The sequence below is a fragment of the Hyla sarda genome, chromosome 10, assembly GCF_029499605.1.
Source record: "Hyla sarda isolate aHylSar1 chromosome 10, aHylSar1.hap1, whole genome shotgun sequence".
NCBI classification, from domain to species: Eukaryota; Metazoa; Chordata; class Amphibia; order Anura; family Hylidae; genus Hyla; species Hyla sarda.
The window spans coordinates 126,758,939-126,783,334 of NC_079198.1; the positions used below are offsets into that span (position 1 = coordinate 126,758,939).

Genomic DNA, 24,396 nt, shown 5'->3' on the forward strand with positions numbered 1-24,396 from the left:
ACTGAGTTACAGAACCACAACCAAACTGGAGACAGACGGGAGCGGTTTTTGAAAGAAAGTAGCTCTGTTTTTCTATTCCTAGATAACCCCCTTTAAACACTTAAAACAGCTTCATAAAATGTATTGTTTCCTGTGACCCTGTGGTTTCCTGTGGTGGCCCAGTACAGAAATGTCCCTTCTGTACCCTGTAGGTCCTATCAGGTGGACTTCAGTCCCAGTCAGTCCCCTGGCCCCCACACTCCTCAGAACTCTATTCACCCAGTTATGTATAGGTTGATGTATTGCATTTATGTGTTAATGTACCTTTAAACATTGTTACTAAGACCTCTGTTACCAGGGGAGGTGCAAGGGGACCAGGTGACTTGTTGGTGACCAATGGGACATCTCCAAATTGCTCCCTCATATAGCTGAGAGGAGGAAGCCTAGTTGAGTTCTCTGCTGAGGTACAGTCAAGTGAAGACCTGAGAGTGTCTGGTGTCCTGAGGGAGACCAAGGCCTAGTCACGCAGCCACCACCAGTAACCCCTACAGGTGAAAGTCAAAGCCTGGTAAGTACAAATACAGGGGAGAAGTATAGTCAGCATAGTCAAGTCTGTCAAGCCTCTAAAGTCAGCGTGGGTTGCATCATTGAGTCCAAGTCCACTACAAATCCCAGAGAGCCAACAAGTCTCCTAAAGTCACTGACCATCTTCTTGGGCCTGAACTGAGCTGTAAAGACTTTTTAACATCTGTCTGCCTCAGTAAAGTGCTGTTGTTCCGTAACCTTGAATCAGAGTGATTATTTGCCCCTCGCCTGGCCCAGGAACCAGCGGCCATACCTCGGGTGGTGTAGTGGATAACCTCGCCCTGGCGTCACGAACACACTAAGGGTTAACAACATCTGCCCTTCCAACACTCTCACCACATTCCTGTGACCAGACATTTTATGATGCCGTTTTAAGCGTTTGATAAACCACCTAAAGAGCAAGAACAGATTTTTGCTGAATTTCTCGACGTGTGTCCTTACAAATTGCTGTTGCTCCACAGCTGCCTGTGCACTTCATTCTTGCAGAGGGGGGGGGGGGGGGGGGAGATGAGCTGATTTGCAGTAAATGGGGGTCACGCTCCGAACCCGAAATTACCAAAGCCAGAAATTCCTCCTGGATGAACTATTACTATTTGTCACTTGTGGTTTGCAGCGCACTCTCATTTACTCACATTAGCCGAGATGCAGCACAATTCGGGGAGTGGTGATCTTTGGTCACATGGTTCAGGGGCCCTATTTTTAATTTTGCTCAGGGCCACACTTAGTCTAAAACCACCCCCCTCTACACTACATAAAGGCCAATGTTGGGGGCTCCCATTGGGGCATCAGGGTTACCAGGGTCACTTTGCAGCAATCTCTTAAAGGTACAGTAACATAATTTACCACAACTCAGTGCAATACAACAGAATACAAGATGGAGTACTGGGTCCAGCACAGTAGCAGCAAGGATGCCCGGGGCAATGTTTAGCCAAGAGGATGACACCTTAAGGGTCTATTCACACTCCGCTAGCAAAACATTATACAAATGCATGGCCCCTACTCTCCCCAGTCCTTAAAGGGTTACTCCGCTACCCAGCATCCAGAACATTAAGTTCCGAAAGCTGTGTGCTGGCTTCCGTGTTCACGCCTGCCCCATCGTGACGTCACGCCCCGTCATGTGACGTCACACCCCACCCCCTCAATGCAAGACTATAGGAGGGGGCGTGACTGCCGTCACGCCCCCTCCCATAGACTTGGTTTGAGGGGGGGGTGGCTGTGACGTCACGAATGGGGGCATGGCCGTTACGTCACAAGCCTCCGGAGCTGCACCCGATGCTCTTAACTAGTGGTCCCCAAACTGTGGCCCTCCAGATGTTGCAAAACTACAATTCCCAGCATGCCTGGACAGCCGTTGGCTGTCCAGGCATGCTGGGAGTTGTAGTCTTGCAACATCTGGAGGGCCGCCGTTTGGGGACCACTGCTCTTAACAAATGCAGAGTGCAGCAGGGAGATGGCGGAGGTCCCCAGCGGCAGGACCCCCGCGATCAGACATCTTATCCCCTATCCTCTGAAAAGGAGATAAGTTGTCTAGGGGCGGAGTACCCCTTTAAGGGTTGTCACCCAAGATGACACATGATCTCCTATGATACTGAAGATTACGGCTGGACACATTCTTAATTATTATTGATAATTGTCTTTATTTTATGAAAAAATTACTTACAAAATAACAAAGTATAATCAGAATCTGATGGTTGTGTTCTAGTACCATACGAAAATAAAATCTGGCGCCATGGCAGCCATGGCGCCATGGCAACCTTTACTGACTGGAGCTTGGACAATAAGGAACTATTGGACAAAACACAAATCCGGCCTCCTGATAGGATTTCTTCAGTTCAACCTTGAGGCAGAGAAAAGGATCAGTTTAGAACAGTAAAGCCGTATTATAATAAAACACAAATATAAAAAATAATACGCACCAATTTTTGGGGGTCAAAGCACAAACCGATGACTGCGCCGCCGCTCCCCGGTAACTTCACTGCGCACCCGTGCTGCAAAAGATCCGAAGCAGAATGAATGGTTGTAATTATCACAATTGGCCATGAGGTGGCGCCAAAGTCTTAAAACTGAATCCAGCAGAGATCCCAATGATTGCCTTAAATTGCGCAGTTTTCTCGCTCCGAGATGTTTGTTACCTGTTGAGCGATTTCTATCATCTTTACGTTTCCCGGACCCAGACATGCGTCAGTGAAGAGTGATCTGCAAGACGACAAAATGATTGTGTGAACACAGCACCAATATCCTCTGCCTGCAAACCCTGATTTATGATGATAGGATAGTGTTTTTCAACCAGGGTGCTTCCAGCTGTTGCAAAACTACAATGTCCAGCATGCCCTGATCAGCTGCTGTATACTACAGAGGAAGTTCTTTTCTTTTTGAATTTATTTTCTGTCTATCCACAGTGCTCTCTACTGACACCTCTGTCCATTTTAGGAACTGTCCAGAATAGGAGCAAATCCCCATAGTAAACATATCCTGACATGGACAGAGGTGTCAGCAGAGAGCACTGTGGTCAGACAGAAAATAAATTAAAAATGAAATGAACTTCCTCTGTAGTATACAGCAGCTGATAAGTACAGGAAGGATTAAGATTTTTTTTTTAATTGACATAATTCACAAATCTATTTAACTTTCTGGCACCAGTTGATTTAAAATAATTTTTTTCTACCGGAGTACCCCTTTAAATATACTGCCACTGCAGACAGTATCACACATAATAGGCTTAGACACAGCATCTTAAAAAGGCAGTATCGCAAATGCCAGGCTTAGATACACGGATACTGCAAACAGTATCACACATAATGGGATTAGAAACAGTGGCTTAGCAGGCAGAATCACAAAAGATATGCTTAGATACAGTGGCTAAGCAGAAAGTATCACACACAATAGGATTAGATACATCTGCCCAGTATGTAGTATCACACATACAAGGCTTAGATACAATGGCACAGCAAAAAGTATCACACATAATAGGCTTAGATACAGCATCCTAGAAGGCACTATCACAGATGACAGGCTTGGATACACTTACACAGCAGATATTATTACACATAATAGGATAAGGAACAGCAGACAGTAATAGGCTTAGATACAGCATTTTGAGAAGGTTGTATCACAAATGACACCCTTAAAGGGGTACTCCAGTGGAAAACTATTTTTTTTTTTAATCAACTGGTACCAGAAAGTTAAACAGATTTGTAAATTACTTCTATTAAAAAATCTTAATCCTTCCAGTACTTATTAGCTTCTGAATACTAAATAGGAAATGCAATTCTTTTTAGAACACAGTGCTCTCTGCTGACATTGCTATGGGGATTTTCTCCTACTCTGGACAGTTCCTAAAATGGACAGAGATGTCAGCAGAGAGCACTGTGCTCGTGATGTCAGCAGAGAGCTCTGTGTTCCAAAAAGAAAATAATTTCCTCTATAGCATTCAGCAGCTAATAAGTACTGGAAGGATTAAGATTTTTTAATAGAAGTCATTTACAAATCTGTTTAAATTTCTGGCACCAGTTGATTTAAAAAAAATAAATAAATAAATAAAAAGGTTTTCCAATGGAGTACCCCTTTAAATATACTGCCACAGCAGACAGTATCACACATATTAGGCTTAGATACAGCATTGCAAATGCCAGGCTTAGATACACGGACACTGCAAACAGTATCACACATAATAGGATTAGAAACAGTGGCTCAGTAAACAGTATCACAAAAGATATGCTTAGATACAGTAGCTAAGCAGAAAGTATCATACATAATAGGATTAGATACATCTGCTCGGTGTGTTGTATCCCACATGACAGGCTTAGATCTGGCAGCTTGGCAAACAATATCACATGCAGAAGGATTCATTGCAGACGGTATCACACAAAAGGTACTTAGATACCAAAGTTCAGCAGGGAATATTAAGACAGGCTAGATACAGCAGCTTTTTAGGAAGTATCACATTTGACTGTGCTAAAGACAATATCACACACGACAGGCTTAGATACAGCAGCTCTGCAAACAGTATTACACATGAGAAGCTTAGATACAAACAGTATCACGTGTAATAGGATTAGATACAAAATCTCAGCAGGAAGTGGATCTGACATGCTCTCTTCCTTTTGTAGGATCTCCCATTCTTGATGTGGAAAAGATCCAAAGCGGGTGCCTCCAGCTGTTGCAAAACTACAACTCCCAGCATGTTGGACTATATAGTAGTATATAGTATAGGTCAGTGTTTCCCAACCAGGGGGTGCCTCCAGCTGTTGCAAAACTACAACTCCCAGCCTGTTGGACTATATAGTATAGGTCAGTGTTTCCTAAAAAGGGGTGCCTCCAGCTGTTGCAAAACTACAACTCCCAGCATGTTGGACTATATAGTAGTATATAGTATAGGTCAGTGTTTCCCAACCAGGGGGTGCCTCCAGCTGTTGCAAAACTACAACTCCCAGCCTGTTGGACTATATAGTATAGGTCAGTGTTTCCTAAAAAGGGGTGCCTCCAGCTGTTGCAAAACTACAACTCCCAGCATGTTGGACTATATAGTAGTATATAGTATAGGTCAGTGTTTCCCAACCAGGGGTGCGTCCAGCTGTTGCAAAACTACAAATCCCAGCATGCCCGGACAGCCGTTGGCTGTCCGGGCATGCTGGGAGTTGTAGTTTTGCAACAGCTGGAGGCACCACCGCCGGCTCTTCACTCACCTCCTCAGTGATAGATTCCTGTTCATCAATTCCGCCAGCTCATCCCAGTTCTTCTCCTCCATCGCCATCCTAGAAGAACAAAAGGTTTCAGCTCAATCGATAACGTGAATCTGTGTATCTAATCCATCATCTGTGTATCTAATCCAGCATTTTATACAGGGGTCCTCCGCTGGGGAGAAGGCGTCTTACAGTCTCTTACTTGGCTTTATCTGTCAGTTCGGCAAATATCGACATGGCTTCTATAACCTCAGGGTCACCTGTAGGAGAAGTATACATGAAGGGTTAGATACACAGCTGGGCAGATGGTATCACACGTGATAGGATTAGATACACTGGTTCAGCAGACAGTATCACACATGACAAAATTAGGTATAGGGGTCCAGCACACGGTATCACATATTACCGGATTGGATACAGCAGGTCAGCAGACACAATCACGTACCATAGGATTAGATACAGTTGCTCTGAAGATCGTATAACACATGACAAGCTTAGATTCAGCTCAACATGAGGTGAAAGAATGGCTCAGAAGACAGTATCATCCATGAGAATATTAGATACATTGGTTAAGCAAACAGTATCACACATGATACAATTAGGTATAGGGGTTCAACACACAGTATCACACATAACCGGATTAGATACAACAGGTAAGCAGACAGTATCACACATGATACAATTAGGTATAGGGCTCAACGCACTGTATCACACATAAGATTAGATACATCAGGTCAGCAGACAGAATCAAACATGATAGGATTAGATACACTGGTTCACTACACAGTATCACACATAAACGGATTAGATACAACAGGTCAGCACACAGTATCACACATAACCGGATTAGATACAACAGGTCAGCACACAGTATCACACATAACCGGATTAGATACAACAGGTCAGCACACAGTATCACACATAACCGGATTAGATACAACAGGTCAGCACACAGAATCACACATAACTGGATTAGATACTACAGTTCAGTACACAGTATCACACAAACAGATTAGATTCAACGGGTAAGCAGACAGTATCACACATAAATGTATTAGATACAACAGTCCAGCACACAGAATAACACATAACTGGATTAGATACAACAGGTCAGCACACAGTATCCCACATAAATGGATTAGATACAACAGTCCAGCACACAGAATCACACATAAATGGATTAGATACAACAGGTCAGCACACAGAATCACACATAACCAAATTAGATACAACAGGTCAGCACACAGTATCACACATAACCAAATTAGATACAACAGGTCAGCACACAGTATCACACATAAACGTATTAGATACAATGGCTTGCCAGATGGTATCACACATGAAAGGATTAGATACAGCAGTCGAGCGAATCGGATCACACACGACAAGATACAGCTTGACAGCTAGTATCACATGAGATTCAGTGTCTCAGACAGTATCACGCATGCTTAGATACAGCTCAACATGAGATAAGATAGTGGCTCAGAAGACCGTATCATACATGAGAAAATTATATACTGGTTAAGCGCACAGTATTATACATAACAGGATTAGATACAGCAGGTCAGCAGACAGAACCACACACGATAGGATTAGATACACAGGTTTAGCAGAATCACACATGACAGAATTAGATACACCAGTCCAGAGGACACTATCACACATGACCAGTTAAGATACAGCTTGACTGATAGTATCACACCAGATACAATGGCTCAGAAGAAGGTATCACACGTGACGAGCTTAGATACAGCTCAATATGAGATGAGATAGAGTGGCTCAAAATACAGTATCATACGTAAGAAAATGAGATACATTGGTTCAGCAGACTGTATCACGCATGATAAGATTAGGTATAGTGGCTTGGCACATGGTTTCACACATTACTGGATTAGATACAGCAGGTAAGCAGACAGTATCACACATGATACCATTAGGTAGAGGGTCTCAGCCCACAGTATCACACATAACCGGATTAGATACAACTGATCAGCAGACAGAATTGAACATTATTGGATTAGATACATTGGTTCAGCAGACAGTATCACACACAATAGAATTCGGTATAGGGGCTCCGAAAACGGTATCACACATGATAGTATTAGATACACTGGTTCAGCAGACAGTATCACACACACAATAGAATTAGGTATAGGGGCTCAGCACACTGTATCACACATGATAGGATTAGATACGTTGGTTAAGCAGACAGTGTCATCCATGATACTATTAGGTACAGGGGCTCAGTATACAGTATCACACTTAACCGGATTAGATACAGCAGGTAAGCAGACAGTATCACCCATGACAGAATTAGATATAGGGGCTCAACACACTGTATCACACATGATAGGATTAGATACACTGCTTCAGCAGACAGTATCACACATAACAGAATTAGGTATAGGGGTCCAGCACACGGTATCACATATTGCCGGATTAGATACAGCAGGTCAGCAGACAGAATCACACATCATAGGATTAGATACAGCGGCTCAGCAGATGATATCACATATGTGTGGATTAGATACACTGACTGCAGAAATACGTATTTTCTCACCATTCAACCAACGTTGTCGGACATTATTGTGAATGACCCCGGAGTCACTAGGATCCCGCAGATAGGCGAGCCAGAAGGGCGGCACGAGGCTGGCGTCCATGCAAACATACTTCCCTGGGGGAGAAGGAAACATCCAGACAGAGTTACTGCTGGACTAAAACAGGGTTTTCCATCCAGGGTGCCTCCAGCTGTTGGGAGTTGTAGTTTTGCAACAGCTGGAGGCACCCTGGTTTGGAAACACTGGTCTATGGGTATACAGCAGCATGCATTTAGGTTCCATTTAAAAAGTACCTGACACCAAATAAACTGTTTTAACTAACTCAGGCTATGTTCCCCAACTACCCCTAACACCCCTCCAGCCCTTAAAATACATTTCAGAGCTTTATAAAGCTGTGTATCTTACCATTATTCTTGCTCACAACAGGAGAAAGTGGGCGTTTCCCAGCAAGCATGACATCACTGAAGCCTGCTGGGGGGACAACTTCCGCCCTCACATCTTTACAGAGCTGTGACGAATAGAAGACCTCAGGCTCTGTGCATGTTTCAGTCTGTGTTGCTATCAGTGAGGCTCTCCTGCAGCCTTCAGTCTGTGCAGCTTTCTGTGAGAATCTGTGGAACTTTCCCTTTCTGTGCAGCTGTCAATCAAGCTCAGTGCAGAGAAACACTTCCTGAGTTTGGACTCCTGCCAGGCCGGGAGGAGACCAAACTCACTGTATTAAAGGGGTACTCCCGTGGAAACCTTTTATTTTTTTTTTTTTTTTTTTTTTTTTAAATCATCTGGTGCCAGAAAGTTAAACAGATTGGTAAATTACTTCTATAAAAAAAAATCTTAATCCTTCCAGTACTTATTAGCTGCTGAATACTACAGAGGAAATGGTTTTCTTTTTGGAATACAGAGATCTCTGCTGACATCATGACCACAGTGCTCTCTGCTGACATCTCTGTCCATTTTAAGAACTGTCCAGAGTGGGAGAAAATCCCCATAGCAAACATATGCTGCTCTGGACAGTTCCTAAAATGGACAGAGATGTCAGCAGAGAGCTCTGTGTTCCAAAAAGAAAACCATTTCCTCTGTAGTATTCAGCAGCTATTAAGTACTGGAAAGATTAAGATTTTTTTATAGAAGTCATTTACAAATCTGTTTTTATTTATTTAAATCAACTGGTGCCAGAAAGTAAAACAGATTTGTAAATGACTTCTATAAAAAAAAATCTTAATCTTTCCAGTACTTATTAGCTGCTGAATACTACAGAGGAAATGGTTTTCTTTTTGGAACACAGAGCTCTCTGCTGACATCTCTGTCCATTTTAGGAACTGTCCAGAGCAGCATATGTTTGCTATGGGGATTTTCTCCCACTCTGGACAGTTCTTAAAATGGACAGAGATGTCAGCAGAGAGCACTGTGCTCGTGATGTCAGCAGAGATCACTGTATTCCCAAAAAAAAAAACCATTTCCTCTGTAGTATTCAGCAGCTAATAAGTACTGGAAGGATTAAGATTTTTTTTTATAGAAGTCATTTACAAATCTGTTTTACTTTCTAGCACCAGTTGATTTAAATAAATAAAAAGTTTTCCATGGGAGTATCCCTTTAATTGGGGCAGGGGACAGAACAGAGCCCCCTAGTGGCCGTTTATTATATTACATTTTTAAACATATTTATGTTGATAATTTTAACAGCAAGTAAATGGGAAAGTGTCTGCTAGTTACACAAGGAACACTATATTAAAAGGTTTATTTGGTGACAGGTACTCTTTAAGCGTAGGGATGGCAACAATATAGCAATATAAAGAATGGCGGCAGGTCATGTGACGCACAGATACATTGACCAATCTCAGCAGATAGGAAGTGTTCAGCACTGAACCTGGGAGTAAACGGTGCAATAGTCTGCAGCCTTCATGCAATAGCGGTCGGGTGATACATAACCTTGACCGAAGAAACTGCAATACAGATGGTACTCACCATATCCCTGCTCCTCCATGACGGATCTGCTGAAGTCCATATATATGAGACCCTCATAGACCTTCATTAAAAAAATACATATACACCTTTATTGCAATATAAAAGTTTCTTAGGTACAATAATGAAGGACCAGCTGGTGGCAAAACTACAACCCCCAGCATGCCTGGACAGCCAACGGGAGTTGTAGTTTGGCAACAGCTGGAGGCACGCTGGCCAGGAGACACTGGAGGCACGCTGGCCAGGAGACACTGTGACACTGTGATAAAACAGGCCTTTCAGGGTCCGGGAAAGCTGGATGACAAGTTGAAAATTCACTGACATACTGTAGGTGTGAAACTCGTTACAGCTGTGTTTACTAAACCAGCGTGCCTCCAGCTGTTCTAAAGCTACAACTCCCAGCATGCCCGGACAGCCGTTGGCTGTCCGCGCATGCTGGGAGTTGTAGTTTTGCAACAGCTGGAGGCACGCTGGCTAGGAAACACTGTGTTACAGTGTACCAGAGCTTTCTCTTGTTAGGTTGTGATAAAACAGGCCTTTCAGGGTCTGGGAAAGCTGGATGACAAGTTGAAAATTCACTGACATACTGTAGGTGTGGGACTCATTACAGCTGTGTTTCCTAACCAGCGTGCCTCCAGCTGTTCTAAAACTACAACTTCCAGCATGCCCGGACAGCCGTTGGCTGTCTGGGCATGCTGGGAGTTGTAGTTTGGCAACAGCTGGAGGCACCCTCTTTAGATCTTCACCTGAACGACGCGGTCCTGCAGTCCGGCTGTAATGAATAATTCTTCTTTTTCAACATCAAGAATGAAATTTGGTCGCACTGACTTTGGGAGATCCTAAAAAAAGTGAGAGATCATGTCAAATACATTTTCTGAGATTTTGTATCTAATCCTATTGCATGTGATACTGACTTCTGGGGTTGCTGTGCTGTATCTAACCTTCTCCTGCATAATACTGTTTGCAGAGCTGCTGCATCTAAGCCTTTTATGGGTTAGATACTTGTGCATCTAAGCTATGTCGTGTGATACTGTCTACTGATCTGCTGTATCTCCTCTATCACCACTACTGTATCTAAGCATATTTTGTGTGATACTGTCTGCAAGTAAGCCTTCTGTACGTGATAATATTCACCAAGTTGTCAGATCTAAGCCTGTTATGTGTGATACTAGCTACTGAGCAGATGTATCTAATCCTATTATGTGAGGTACTGTCGGCTAAGGGAATGTATCTAAGCATACCTTTTGTCATACTGATAACTAATGTGTGATACTGTTTGCTAAGCGGCTGCATCTAAGCCTATCATGTGCCATACTGTCTGCAGTACTTCTGTATCTAAGCCAGTCATGTGTGATACTGTCTGCAGTACTTCTGTATCTAAGCCAGTCATGTGTGATACTGTCTTCAGTACTTCTGTATCTAAGCCAGTCATGTGTGATACTGTCTACAGTACTTCTGTATCTAAGCCAGTCATGTGTGATACTGCCTGCAGTACTTCTGTATCTAAGCCAGTCATGTGTGATACTGTCTGCAGTACTTCTGTATCTCAGCCAGTCAAGTGTGATCCTGCCTATTGAGCTGCTGTATCTATCATGTCTGATATTCTTTGCTGCTTATGTATCTAAGCATACTTTGTGTGATACTGTCTGCAATGAATCCTTCTACATGTGATCTTGTTTGCCAAGCTGTCAGATCTAAGCCTGTAATGTGTGATACTCCATACTGAGCAGATGTATCTAATCCTTTTATGTGTTCTGCTGAGCCATTGTATTTAAGCAAACCTTTTGTGATACTGCACGCAGTGCCACTGTATCCAATCGTATCATGTGTGCTTTCTCAGTGTATCCAAGCCTAGCATTTGTGATACTGCCTTTTAAGATGCTGCATTTAATCCTATTATTTGTGATACTGTCTACTGTGCCAGTATATTTAAGCCTGTCATTTGTGATACTCCCTTGTGAAATGTTGTATCTAAGCCTATTATGTATAATACTGCTGTGCCAGTTTATCAAAGGCCATCATATGCAACAATGTCTGCTGAGCTGCCGTATCCAAGCCTGTTGTGTGATACTGTCTACTGTGCCAGTGTATCTAAGCCTGTCCTTTGTGATACTGCCTTCTGATATGCTGTATATAAGCCTATTATGTGTGATACTGTCTGCTGTGCCAGTGTATCTAACCCTTTCACTTGTAATACTGCCTTCCGGATGCTGTATCTAAGCCTATTATGTGCGATAATGCCTGCTGTGCCAGAGTATCTAGAACTGTCATTTCTGATACTGCCTTCTGGATGCTGTATCTAAGCCTATTATGGGTAATACTGACTGCTGTGCCAGTGTATCTAAGCCTGGTATTTGTAATATTGCCTTCTGAGGTACTGTATCTAAGCCTATTATGTGCGATAATGTCTAATGTGCCATTGTATCTAAACCTGTCATTTCTGATACTGCCTTCTGATATGCTGTATCTAAGCCTATTATGGGTAATACTGACTGCTGTGCCAGTGTATCTAACCCTTTCACTTGTAATACTGCCTTCTGAGATACTGTATCTAAACCTATTATGTGCGATAATGTCTGCTGTGCCATTGTATCTAAACCTACAATTTCTGATACTGCCTTCTGAAATGCTGTATCTAAGCCTATTATGGGTAATACTGACTTCTGTGCCAGTGTATCTAAACCTGTCATTTCTGATACTGCCTTCTGATATGCTGTATCTAAGCCTATTATGGGTAATACTGACTGCTGTGCCAGTGTATCTAAACCTGTCATTTCTGATACTCCCTTCTGGATGCTGTATCTAAGCCTATTATGTGTGATACTTTCTGCTGTGCTGCTGCATCTAAGCCTATCTTGTGTGATACCATCTGTCACTTACATCATCCGTCAGATTGAAGAACTTCATGAGACATTTCAGAGTCGCGGATACGATGGCGCTGAAAGACAAAACGATAAAATATTCCCCCAGATAATAGAATTCATATGTGAACACAAGTAACAGGTGTCATTTGGTGGAGATAGGAGGCGGCTGGCAGCGCATTGTAAGTAACCGCTTCTACCCGTCCCCGGAAATGATCCAATCTGCACATTATTAAGACTAAATGCCCTCTGACAGTGAGAGCGCTCATGAATGTGTTGCTGCCATTTGCAGAAGTGTTGGTAAATTATTCTGTGCGGCTATGAACACCCAGTGAAGGGGCCGGAGAGGCAGAACGGCGGTGACTGCGCAGAACGTCTCTACAGGAGGACGACGTATTGTATGATAAACACCAATTTACAATCCTGCGCCTGCAGCCGCCGTAAACTCCCTCATAATGTGCAGAGGAGACGAGCGGCGACCGACGGCCACTGCTTCATTTACACACAAAATGGGAAGAAAAGTTTCTGAAATTGTGAAAGAGAAAAAATGGAATCAGATTATTTTACATGAAAATAGGAAATTACAAGGAGCGACAGAAAAGCAGGAAAAAGGGGGGGAGACAGAGAACAACAGAAAATGTTCAATTATAGAAAAGAGAAACAATAATAGAAAATCATCAGAGAATGAAACACATCAAATCCCATATATTATCAGAGGTGATACAGATGAATGTTACTACAAAGACAAAAGAATATAACTACTATAATACTGCTCCTATATACAAGAATATAACTACTATAATACTGTTCCTATATACAAGAATATAACTACTATAATACTGCTCCTATATACAAGAATATAACTACTATAATACTGCCTCCTATATACAGGAATATAACTACTATAATACTGCTCCTATATACAAGAATATAACTACTATAATACTGCCTCCTATATACAAGAATATAACTACTATAATACTGTCTCCTATATACAAGAATATAACTACTATAATACTGCTCCTATATACAAGAATATAACTACTATAATACTGTTCCTATATACAAGAATATAACTACTATAATACTGCCTCCTATATACAAGAATATAACTACTATAATACTTCTCCTATGTACAAGAATATAACTACTATAATACTGTATCCTATATACAAGAATATAACTACTATAATACTGCTCCTATATACAAGAAAATAACTACTATAATACTGCTCCCATATACAAGAATATAACTACTATAATACTGCTCCTATATACAAGAATATAACTACTACAATACTGCTCCTATATACAGGAATATAACTAATATAATACTGCTCCTATATACAAGAATATAACTACTATAATACTGTATCCTATATACAAGAATATAACTACTATAATACTGCTCCTATATACAAGAATATAACTACTATAATACTGTCTCCTATATACAAGAATATAACTACTATAATACTGCTCCTATATACAAGAAAATAACTACTATAATACTGCTCCCATATACAAGAATATAACTACTATAATACTGCTCCTATATACAAGAATATAACTACTACAATACTGCTCCTATATACAAGAATATAACTACTACAATACTGCTCCTATATACAAGAATATAACTACTATAATACTGCTCCTATATACAAGAATATAACTACTATAATACTGCTCTTATATACAGGAATATAACTACTATAATACTGCCACCTATATACAAGAATACAACTACTATAATACTGCTCCTAAATACAAGAATATAACTCCTATAATACTGCCCCTATATACAAGAATATAACTACTATAATACTGCCCCCTATATACAAGAATATAACTACTATAATACTGCCTCCTATATACAAGAATATAACTACTATAATACTGCTCCTATATACAAGAATATAACTACTATAATACTGCTCCTATATACAAGAATATACCTACTATAATACTGCCTCCTATATACAAGAATATAACTACTATAATACTGCTCCTATATACAAGAATATAACTACTATAATACTGCTCCTATATACAAGAATATAACTACTATAATACTGCCTCCTATATACAAGAATATAACTACTATAATACTGCCCCCTATATACAAGAATATAACTACTATAATACTGCCCCCTATATACAAGAATATAACTACTATAATACTGCCTCCTATATACAAGAATATAACTACTATAATACTGCTCCTATATACAAGAATATAACTACTATAATACTGCCCCCTATATACAAGAATATAACTACTATAATACTGCTCCTATATACAAGAATATAACTACTATAATACTGCTCCTATATACAAGAATATAACTACTATAATACTGCTCCTATATACAAGAATATAACTACTATAATACTGCCTCTATATACAAGAATATAACTACTATAATATTGCTCCTATATACAAGAATATAACTACTATAATACTGCCTCTATATACAAGAATATAACTACTATAATACTGCTCCTATATACAAGAATATAACTACTATAATACTGCTCCTATATACAAGAATATAACTACTATAATACTGCCTCTATATACAAGAATATAACTACTATAATATTGCTCCTATATACAAGAATATAACTACTATAATACTGCCTCTATATACAAGAATATAACTACTATAATACTGCCCCTATATACAAGAATATAACTACTATAATACTGCCTCTATATACAAGAATATAACTACTATAATATTGCTCCTATATACAAGAATATAACTACTATAATACTGCCTCTATATACAAGAATATAACTACTATAATACTGCCTCCTATATACAAGAATATAACTACTATAATACTGCTCCTATGTCCAAGAATATAACTACTATAATACATAAATGTTAGAGTACCTGCTTCCAGCTAATCCCTGTAAAACAAAGGAAGAGAAATCATGGCTTCATTTTATTACATTTATCACGAGATGTTTTTTAATCGCTGTCATTATCTGGAGAATTTTGTGTTGTATTTCTATAAAATTGTCGCTTATTATACTTTAGAATTCTGTAAAGCGACAAAAACCTCAGACTCCAAACCTCCAGATGAAGCAAAACTACAACTCCCAGCATGCCCGGACAGCCGTTGGCTCTCCGGGCATGCTGGGAGTTGTAGTTTTGCAACAACTGGAGGTCCACAGGCTTTAAAGGGGTTATCCAGGAAAAAACTTTTTTATATAAATCAACTGGCTCCAGAAAGTTAAACAGATTTGTAAATTACTTCTATTAAAAAATCTTAATCCTTTCAGTACTTATGAGCTTCTGAAGTTAAGGTTGTTCTTTTCTGTCTAAGTGCTCTCTGATGACACGTGTCTCGGGAGCCGCCCAGTTTAGAAGCAAATCCCCATAGCAAACCTCTTCTAAACTGGGCGGTTCCCGAGACAGGTGTCATCAGAGAGGACTTAGACAGAAAAGAACAACCTAAACTTCAGAAGCTCATAAGTACTGAAAGGATTAAGATTTTTTAATAGAAGTAATTTATAAATCTGTTTAACTTTCTGGAGCCAGTTTATATAAATAAAAAAGTTTTTTCCTGGAATACCCCTTTAAGAGAAACCACCGCTGCACAGTGTACAGCAGCAGTTGTCCAAGCCACGCCCCCCATGTCTGTACTCTATAGCAATTGGCTGTTGTCATTCATTACTGCCCGCCCTCTCCCTCATTGCCCAAAATTTCAGAGCTCCTTGCAGACTGATCCCCCTGATCACTAGCCCCCAAAGTAAGGATCCGCTGAAGCAGACCGATCCCCGACACCCGTGATAAAGAGGATACAATGACTATAGAGAATTGGCGCAAATTCAAACTCACCACTTGCCTTGGAATATTCACATTATACTTCAGGGTAAAATTCTGTTTCGACAGAGCGATTCTGTTAAGAAATTACAAAAAGGAGTTTATCCCCCCCAAAAAATAAATAAATAAAATATAGCAGTTTTTTTTCCCCAAAAACAGCGTCACACTTGTCCATAGGTTGTGTGTGGTATTACAACTTGGAAATGAACTGCAATACTACAGTCAAACTGAAAACAAGAGTGGCGCTGTTTCTAATTCTGGATAATCTCATGGTGAGGTATTAGTCACATGGAGACTTTAGGGTGAGGTTGGGTCCCGGGTATAAGGATTCTTACCCCTTCTCAGAACAATACTGATAGAACTTCTTACAGGTGGCTTGGAGAAGCCTTAGTCCTCCCAGGTACCTGCCGGTTAGGAAATATAGAAGGTGGAGAGGAACAAAAGTAATATAATGTATACAGACACAGATATATATATATATAAAATATATACAATCTATACAGATAAAATAATTGTGTAAGGAGGAGGGTAAAGAAGTATCTGGAACGGCACAGAGGGGCGTCAATATCATTATGGGGGAACAGAGGAGCATAATTACTATGGGGGCGAAAAGGGGTATGATTATCATCATGGGGGAGCAGAGGGGCTTAATATTATGGGGGAAACAGTTGGACGTAATTATTTTTGGGGAGCAAAGGGGTGTGATCATCAGAATGGGGAGCAGAGGGACATCATTATTATGGGGGAGCAGAAGGACATTATTATCAATTTGGGGAATTATTATCATTATAGGGGAGGGTAGAGGGGCATAACTTAAATTACAGGGAGAACAAAGGGGCATGATTATCATTACAGGGGGAACAGAGAGGGCAATATAACCCTGTGTGGGGGCACAGAGAGGGCATGATTACCTTTAGTGGGGCACAGAGAAGAGGTCCTTTTCTGCCAACAATTATATGTTTCTATTATGCATTACTATAAGTAAGAGTTTACTCATCCCTCTGTAGACGTTCCTGCCTTAGCCCTCTGTAGACGTTCCTGCCTTAGCCCTCTGTAGACGTTCCTGCCTTACCCTTCTGTAGACGTTCCTGCCTTACCCCTCTGTAGACGTTCCCGCCTTAGCCCTCTGTAGACGTTCCCGCCTTAGCCCTCTGTAGACATTCCTGCCTTAGCCCTCTGTAGACGTTCCTGCCTTAGCCCTCTGTAGACGTTCCTGCCTTACCCCTCTGTAGACGTTCCTGCCTTAGCCCTCTGTAGACGTTCCCGCCTTACCCCTCTGTAGACATTCCTGCCTTAGCCCTCTGTAGACGTTCCCGCCTTACCCCTCTGTAGACATTCCTGCCTTAGCCCTCTGTAGACATTCCTGCCTTACCCCTCTGTAGACGTTCCTGCCTTACCCCTCTGTAGACGTTCCTGCCTTAGCCCTCTGTAGACGTTCCTGCCTTAGCCCTCTGTAGACGTTCCTGCCTTACCCTTCTGTAGACGTTCCTGCCTTACCCCTCTGTAGACGTTCCCGCCTTAGCCCTCTGTAGACGTTCCCGCCTTAGCCCTCTGTAGACATTCCTGCCTTAGCCCTCTGTAGACGTTCCTGCCTTAGCCCTCTGTAGACGTTCCTGCCTTACCCCTCTGTAGACGTTCCTGCCTTAGCCCTCTGTAGACGTTCCCGCCTTAGCCCTCTGTAGACGTTCCTGTCTTACCCCTCTGTAGACGTTCCCGCCTTACCCCTCTGTAGACATTCCTGCCTTAGCCCTCTGTAGACGTTCCCGCCTTACCCCTCTGTAGACATTCCTGCCTTAGCCCTCTGTAGACATTCCTGCCTTACCCCTCTGTAGACGTTCCTGCCTTACCCCTCTGTAGACGTTCCTGCCTTACCCCTCTGTAGACGTTCCCGCCTTACCCCTCTGTAGACATTCCTGCCTTAGCCCTCTGTAGACGTTCCCGCCTTAGCCCTCTGTAGACATTCCTGCCTTAGCCCTCTGTAGACGTTCCTGCCTTAGCCCTCTGTAGACGTTCCTGCCTTAGCCCTCTGTAGATGTTCCTGCCTTAGCCCTCTGTAGACCTTCCAGTCTTACCCCTCTGTAGACGTTCCAGCCTTTCCCCTCTGTAGACGTTCCTGCCTTACCCCTCTGTAGACGTTCCTGCCTTACCCCTCTGTAGACGTTCCAGTCTTACCCCTCTGTAGACGTTCCTGCCTTAGCCCTCTGTAGACGTTCCAGTCTTACCCCTCTGTAGACGTTCCTGCCTTACCCCTCTGTAGACGTTCCTGCCTTACCCCTCTGTAGACGTTCCAGTCTTACCCCTCTGTAGACGTTCCTGCCTTACCCCTCTGTAGACGTTCCAGTCTTACCCCTCTGTAGACGTTCCTGTCTTACCCCTCTGTAGACGTTCCTGCCTTACCCCTCTGTAGACGTTCCTGCCTTACCCCTCTGTAGACGTTCCAGTCTTACCCTTCTGTAGACGTTCCTGCCTTACCCTTCTGTAGACGTTCCTGCCTTACCCCTCTGTAGACGTTCCTGCCTTACCCCTCTGTAGACGTTCCTGCCTTACCCCTCTGTAGACGTTCCTGCCTTACCCCTCTGTAGACGTTCCTGCCTTACCCCTCTGTAGACGTTCCAGTCTTACCCCTCTGTAGACGTTCCTGCCTTACCCCTCTGTAGACGTTCCTGCCTTACCCCTCTGTAGACGTTCCTGCCTTACCCCTCTGTAGACGTTCCTGCCTTACCCCTCTGTAGACGTTCCAGTCTTACCCTTCTGTAGACGTTCCTGTCTTACCCCTCTGTAGACGTTCCAGTCTTACCCCTCTGTAGACGTTCCTGCCTTACCCCTCTGTAGACGTTCCTGCCTTACCCCTCTGTAGACGTTCCTGCCTTACCCCTCTGTAGACGTTCCTGCCTTACCCCTCTGTAGACGTTCCTGCCTTACCCCTCTGTAAACGTTCCTGCCTTACCCCTCTGTAGACGTTCCTGCCTTACCCCTCTGTAGACGTTCCTGCCTTACCCCTCTGTAGACGTTCCTGCCTTACCCCTCTGTAGACGTTCCTGCCTTACCCCTCTGTAGACGTTCCTGCCTTACCCTTCTGTAGCGAGTTGATAAGTATTTTGTTGTGGACGTGCACTTACCCCTCCTTCCTGCTGATGTAATGTAGATCCAGCAAACTCCCAAACTCTGTCGGGTCATTTAAGGGATGAGGGACCAAAACCTGATATAATAAAGGGAAGGACACCACAGTTACATTGTAGCAGCAAGAAACCCAGACAATACTGCCGAGCTGCATCACACAGGAGCAATGCAATCCAGCAGCACAGAGTATTTCAGGAGAGGAGTGTGGGAGGTCACAGACTAACAGCTACAGAGCAGAAGAAGCAAGGTTCACCAGCAGCACAGAGTATTTAAGATCTTACCCGAGATCGGCAACATAATGGAAGGGGTAGGTTCAATAGAGATTCATAGACAGTGGAAGTAGCATTGACGTATGTCAGAATATAGTGGGCTACAAGCTACAAGGTCTATCAGCAGCACAGAGGATTTAAGAAGAAGGGGAAGCTGATCTTATTTAAGATATACTAAGGGGTCCACAACAATAGACAAGGGAAATAGCATAGGCCTGTAACAGCACAGAGTATTTCAGGATATGATTACGCTGACCATATGGAAGTATGAGGACTCTCAACATCTCCTGTGTTCACAACTGTACCACACTCATCCATTTGTACCAAAACAAGATCAATTTGGCTCAGTGTAGCCTACGTTTTTGTAGTATACATTTTTGCTTGTAGTATGTTTGTATGCGTTTGTGTACATTTTAAACATTTAAAAAAAATGTATATTTATATTTACATATATATTTATATTTACATTATATATATATATATATGTATATATGTGTGTGTGTAAACAATATACAGTGATCCCTCAACTTCCAATGGCCTCAACATACAATAGTTTCAACATACAATGTTTTTTTCTGGACCATTGTAACTTGAAACCAGACTCAACATACAATGCTACGGACAGTCCAGATCTGTGAAACGTGTCACAACTGGAGGAACTGACCAATCAGAATGGGCATTTTACTGGTAAATCACCTCTATTACTGAAGTGAATGCACTGACTGGCTGTCTGGTAGCGCCCCCTACAGTACAGGGAGGAACTACAAGTTCTGTATTACTCTTTACCTGTGCCAGGGTTAGCTGCTCCTCTGGACACCAAGTAAGGGCGGCTCCATTTGGGACACTGTGCGTACTGTATAGGACCCTGAAGAAGCTTCTGTCCTCTACATAAACCATTGTTTTCCAACCAGGGCGCCTCCAGCTGTTGCAAAACTACAACTCCCAGCATGCCCGGACAGCCAACGGCTGTCCGGGCATGCTGGGAGTTGTAGTTTTGCAACAGCTGGAGGCACCCTGGTTGGGAAACACTGACATAGACAGTGATTTACAGCTCCCAGCAGATCTTTCTTACTTTTATATGGAATTATTTGCTTTATCTATATTAGTTATCTACTTATTTTTCTTTAATCCTCACTTTTTCCTATTTTTGGATGACATTTTGGTGGCTTTAGAACCAATTACCAGGTTTCCATAGAGTTATGGTCTCAACATACAATGGTTTCAACATACAATGGTCGTCCTGGAACCAATTAATATTGTAACTTGAGGGACCACTGTATATATATTATGTGTGTGTGTGTGTGTGTGTGTAAACAATATATATATATTATGTGTGTGTGTGTGTGTGTAAACAATATATATATATTATGTGTGTGTGTGTGTAAACAATATATATATATTATGTGTGTGTGTGTGTGTGTGTGTGTGTAAACAATATATATATATTATGTGTGTGTGTGTGTGTGTAAACAATATATATATATTATGTGTGTGTGTGTGTGTGTGTGTGTAAACAATATATATATATTATGTGTGTGTGTGTGTGTGTGTGTGTAAACAATATATATATATTATGTGTGTGTGTGTGTAAACAATATATATATATTATGTGTGTGTGTGTGTAAACAATATATATATATTATGTGTGTGTGTGTGTGTGTGTGTGTGTAAACAATATATATATATTATGTGTGTGTGTGTGTGTGTGTGTGTGTGTGTAAACAATATATATATATTATGTGTGTGTGTGTGTGTAAACAATATATATATATTATGTGTGTGTGTCTGTAAAACATTATAATGATAATATGTTTAACGACGTAAAAAGAACTTATACCACCCAATACGTCACTAATAAACTTCTAGGAGAAAAAAAAAGATATACCACAGCATACAATTTTGTTGTGTTACAGAAGAGTAGTATATACACAGAACTATTTTATCCCACAAAATAAAAAAATTAAATGGTACACAAAACATACAGGGGACATGAACAGGTCCAAACTGACATGTTTTCGATTTTTTTTGAAAGTCTATGGCAGTGTTTTCAAAACGGCGTACCTCCAGCTGTTGCAAAACTACAACTCTCAGCATGCCCGGACAGCCGCTGGCTGTCCGGGCATGCTGGGAGTTGTAGTTTTGCAACAACTGGAGGCACCCCAGGTTGGGAAACACTAGTCTATGGGGCGGTCCAGGTCTCATAGACACATAGAAGGGAGAGGAGCATGCGGCCTCCTTGCTTGATATACTCATCACTTTTGGCTGTCCGGGCATGCTGGGAGTTGTAGTTTTGCATCAACTGGAGACAGACTGTTTGGAAAACACTGGTCTATGGGTATACGGCAGCATGCGTTTAGGGTCTATTTAAGCGTATCTCCAGGCACACTGCTGTGGTATAGGTGTGAACGAGCCCTTACACAGGCCGTGTGGAGAACTGCGCAAAAAATTATATAGACTACAATATAAACTAAAAAAAATAAAATAAAATAATGAAAAATAATAAGAACATAAGCCTTGAAGATTTCTGCACATCACGACGCACGTGACGGAGCTCGGGGTAAAGCCGGAGAAGAGGCCATTAAAGCTAATTACAAATTCTCTCATCATGTAAAAAGCCATTGGCGCTCATTACACTTTGAGGCCGCTTTAAGCCGTAAGCTTTGAACCAGGCTGAAAGCAATCGGCAAATGAGGACTTCACTACTAGTCCCGGATCTTCAGCCTGAGACAATGCGACAATGTCAACTCCTTACCCCCCCACCGCGGAGGGCGCCGCTGCTCTCAGGGGTCCATAATGGGGCTGATTCATTGGGCTTTGATAAAGGGCAGATTTGCATATTTTGCACTTAGCCGATGCTTATTAGACTAAAAACCTCCCGATGACTGGGATGAGAGGATGGCCGAGAGGACAAGGCGACCGCACGTTTCCTGCCGCAGACTTTTATCTCACGGAAAAAGGGGATTAAAGCCATTTTTTACCAGTTTCTTGCTCTCGGAGATGGTGACCTCCGCCCAAAAATTGGAAATCGTCATAGAAATCGTCTTCCCATAATATCCGTCCGAAGGGTTTCCAATAATCCCGATTCTAGAGAGTGGGTGGGATAACAATGAGTTAACAATGGGTTAAAGGTTTCATAGCGTTTCTGGAAATACAGAATATATCCACAGGATAACGCAGCTTTTCTACCTGGCGTATGCTCTGCAGGTGATCGCCTTTACCCGGGGCTGACTCTTTACCGCAGAGTAGTGAGTGAGCCATTTCGTGTAATCCGGCAATCCCTATGAAAATACATCACAACAACATCAGCATAATGGACAATACTTGGTGTATACTACCTGTACATATAGAGTTATATATACAAGATACCCAGAATATACCAGCATGGTCCATATCACTATATACCGGAGATATATAACTTATACCAGCTGTACATATATAATTATATACAGTATATACCCAGGTTATACCAGCATGGTCCATATCACTATATACAGGAGATATATAACTTATACCAGCTGTACATATATAATTATATACAGTATATACCCAGGTTATACCAGCATGGTCCATATCACTATATACAGGAGATATATAACTTATACCAGCTGTATATATATATAATTATATACCCAGGCACATACACATATAGGTATCTACACCGCAGACACTTACCACTTGTCCTATAAGCTGGAAGCCGGTGGGAAGTTTCATCCCGTACACAGGGATGGCGGCACAGTTTATCAGCCATTCCTTCATCAGGAGAAGAGACGGTAGGTTACTAAGAGTCACTTCACTGAATGGAGACAAATCTAATACAGATGCATTGGGGGCTGCTAGTTATCAAAACCCGTGTAGAGGAAGAGCGGTGCAGTTGCCCATAGCAACCGATCAGATCACTACTTTCATTTTCAAAAGGGCCTGTGAAAAATGAAAGCAGCGATCTGATTGGTTGCTATGGGTAACTGCACCGCTCTTCCTCTACACAGGAATTGATAAATCTCCCCCTTCCCCAATATTACCATATATCTGCCCAGGACCCGGTCCTCTGTCTTGAGGAAGTTGCCGAGGAAGGTTTCCAGGGTCGGCAGCGTCTGTCTCTGGAAGCAGTAGAAGACCACGCTGGCCATCCTCGAGGTGGTCTCCCCCGGTGCAGGCTTCTCATAGAAACGTGTAATTCTTTATGGAGACGTAACCAGGAGATACCATGAACACAAAGGAATGGATCAACATGGCTGACAACCACTAGTGGCCTTCATTACACCCTACAACTGTGTTTTCCAACCAGTGTGCCTCCAGCTGTTGCAAAACTACAACTCCCAGCATGCCTGGACAGCCGGAGGCTGTCCGGGCATGCTGGGAGTTGTAGTTTTGCAACAGCTGGAGGCACACTGGTTGGACAAAACTGGACTAGATATTGAGGGGATAAAAAATAAATAAAACAAACAACAAAGTACATGAAGCTCATATAAACAATTTATTAAAGTAGAAAAAAAAACTATACATATATCAAAAGAACATAATTCTCCATTGATGAACACCTGTAT

General features: G+C 41.9%; 1 protein-coding gene across 3 annotated transcripts in view; it reads right to left on the reverse strand.

Annotated features, from left to right (window-relative positions):
- Positions 1–2,190: 2,190 nt before the first annotated feature.
- The window catches only part of LOC130294365 (uncharacterized), a 66,082-nt gene continuing 43,876 nt past the window's right edge, over positions 2,191–24,396 (reverse strand). For all 3 annotated transcript variants that reach the window (XM_056544058.1, XM_056544056.1, XM_056544057.1), the window contains exons 7-23: positions 23,872–24,028; positions 23,525–23,602; positions 23,039–23,130; positions 22,831–22,936; positions 19,583–19,662; positions 16,799–16,867; positions 16,479–16,539; positions 15,528–15,544; positions 12,644–12,701; positions 10,510–10,602; positions 9,767–9,827; positions 7,807–7,920; positions 5,449–5,506; positions 5,250–5,318; positions 2,697–2,760; positions 2,481–2,552; positions 2,191–2,401 (exon numbers count right to left, since the gene is read on the reverse strand). In XM_056544058.1, the coding sequence (XP_056400033.1) occupies positions 2,321–2,401; positions 2,481–2,552; positions 2,697–2,760; positions 5,250–5,318; positions 5,449–5,506; positions 7,807–7,920; positions 9,767–9,827; positions 10,510–10,602; positions 12,644–12,701; positions 15,528–15,544; positions 16,479–16,539; positions 16,799–16,867; positions 19,583–19,662; positions 22,831–22,936; positions 23,039–23,130; positions 23,525–23,602; positions 23,872–24,028 (1,330 nt within the window). In that variant the 3' untranslated portion in view covers positions 2,191–2,320. The remainder of the gene's footprint in view (positions 2,402–2,480; positions 2,553–2,696; positions 2,761–5,249; positions 5,319–5,448; positions 5,507–7,806; positions 7,921–9,766; positions 9,828–10,509; positions 10,603–12,643; positions 12,702–15,527; positions 15,545–16,478; positions 16,540–16,798; positions 16,868–19,582; positions 19,663–22,830; positions 22,937–23,038; positions 23,131–23,524; positions 23,603–23,871; positions 24,029–24,396) is intronic.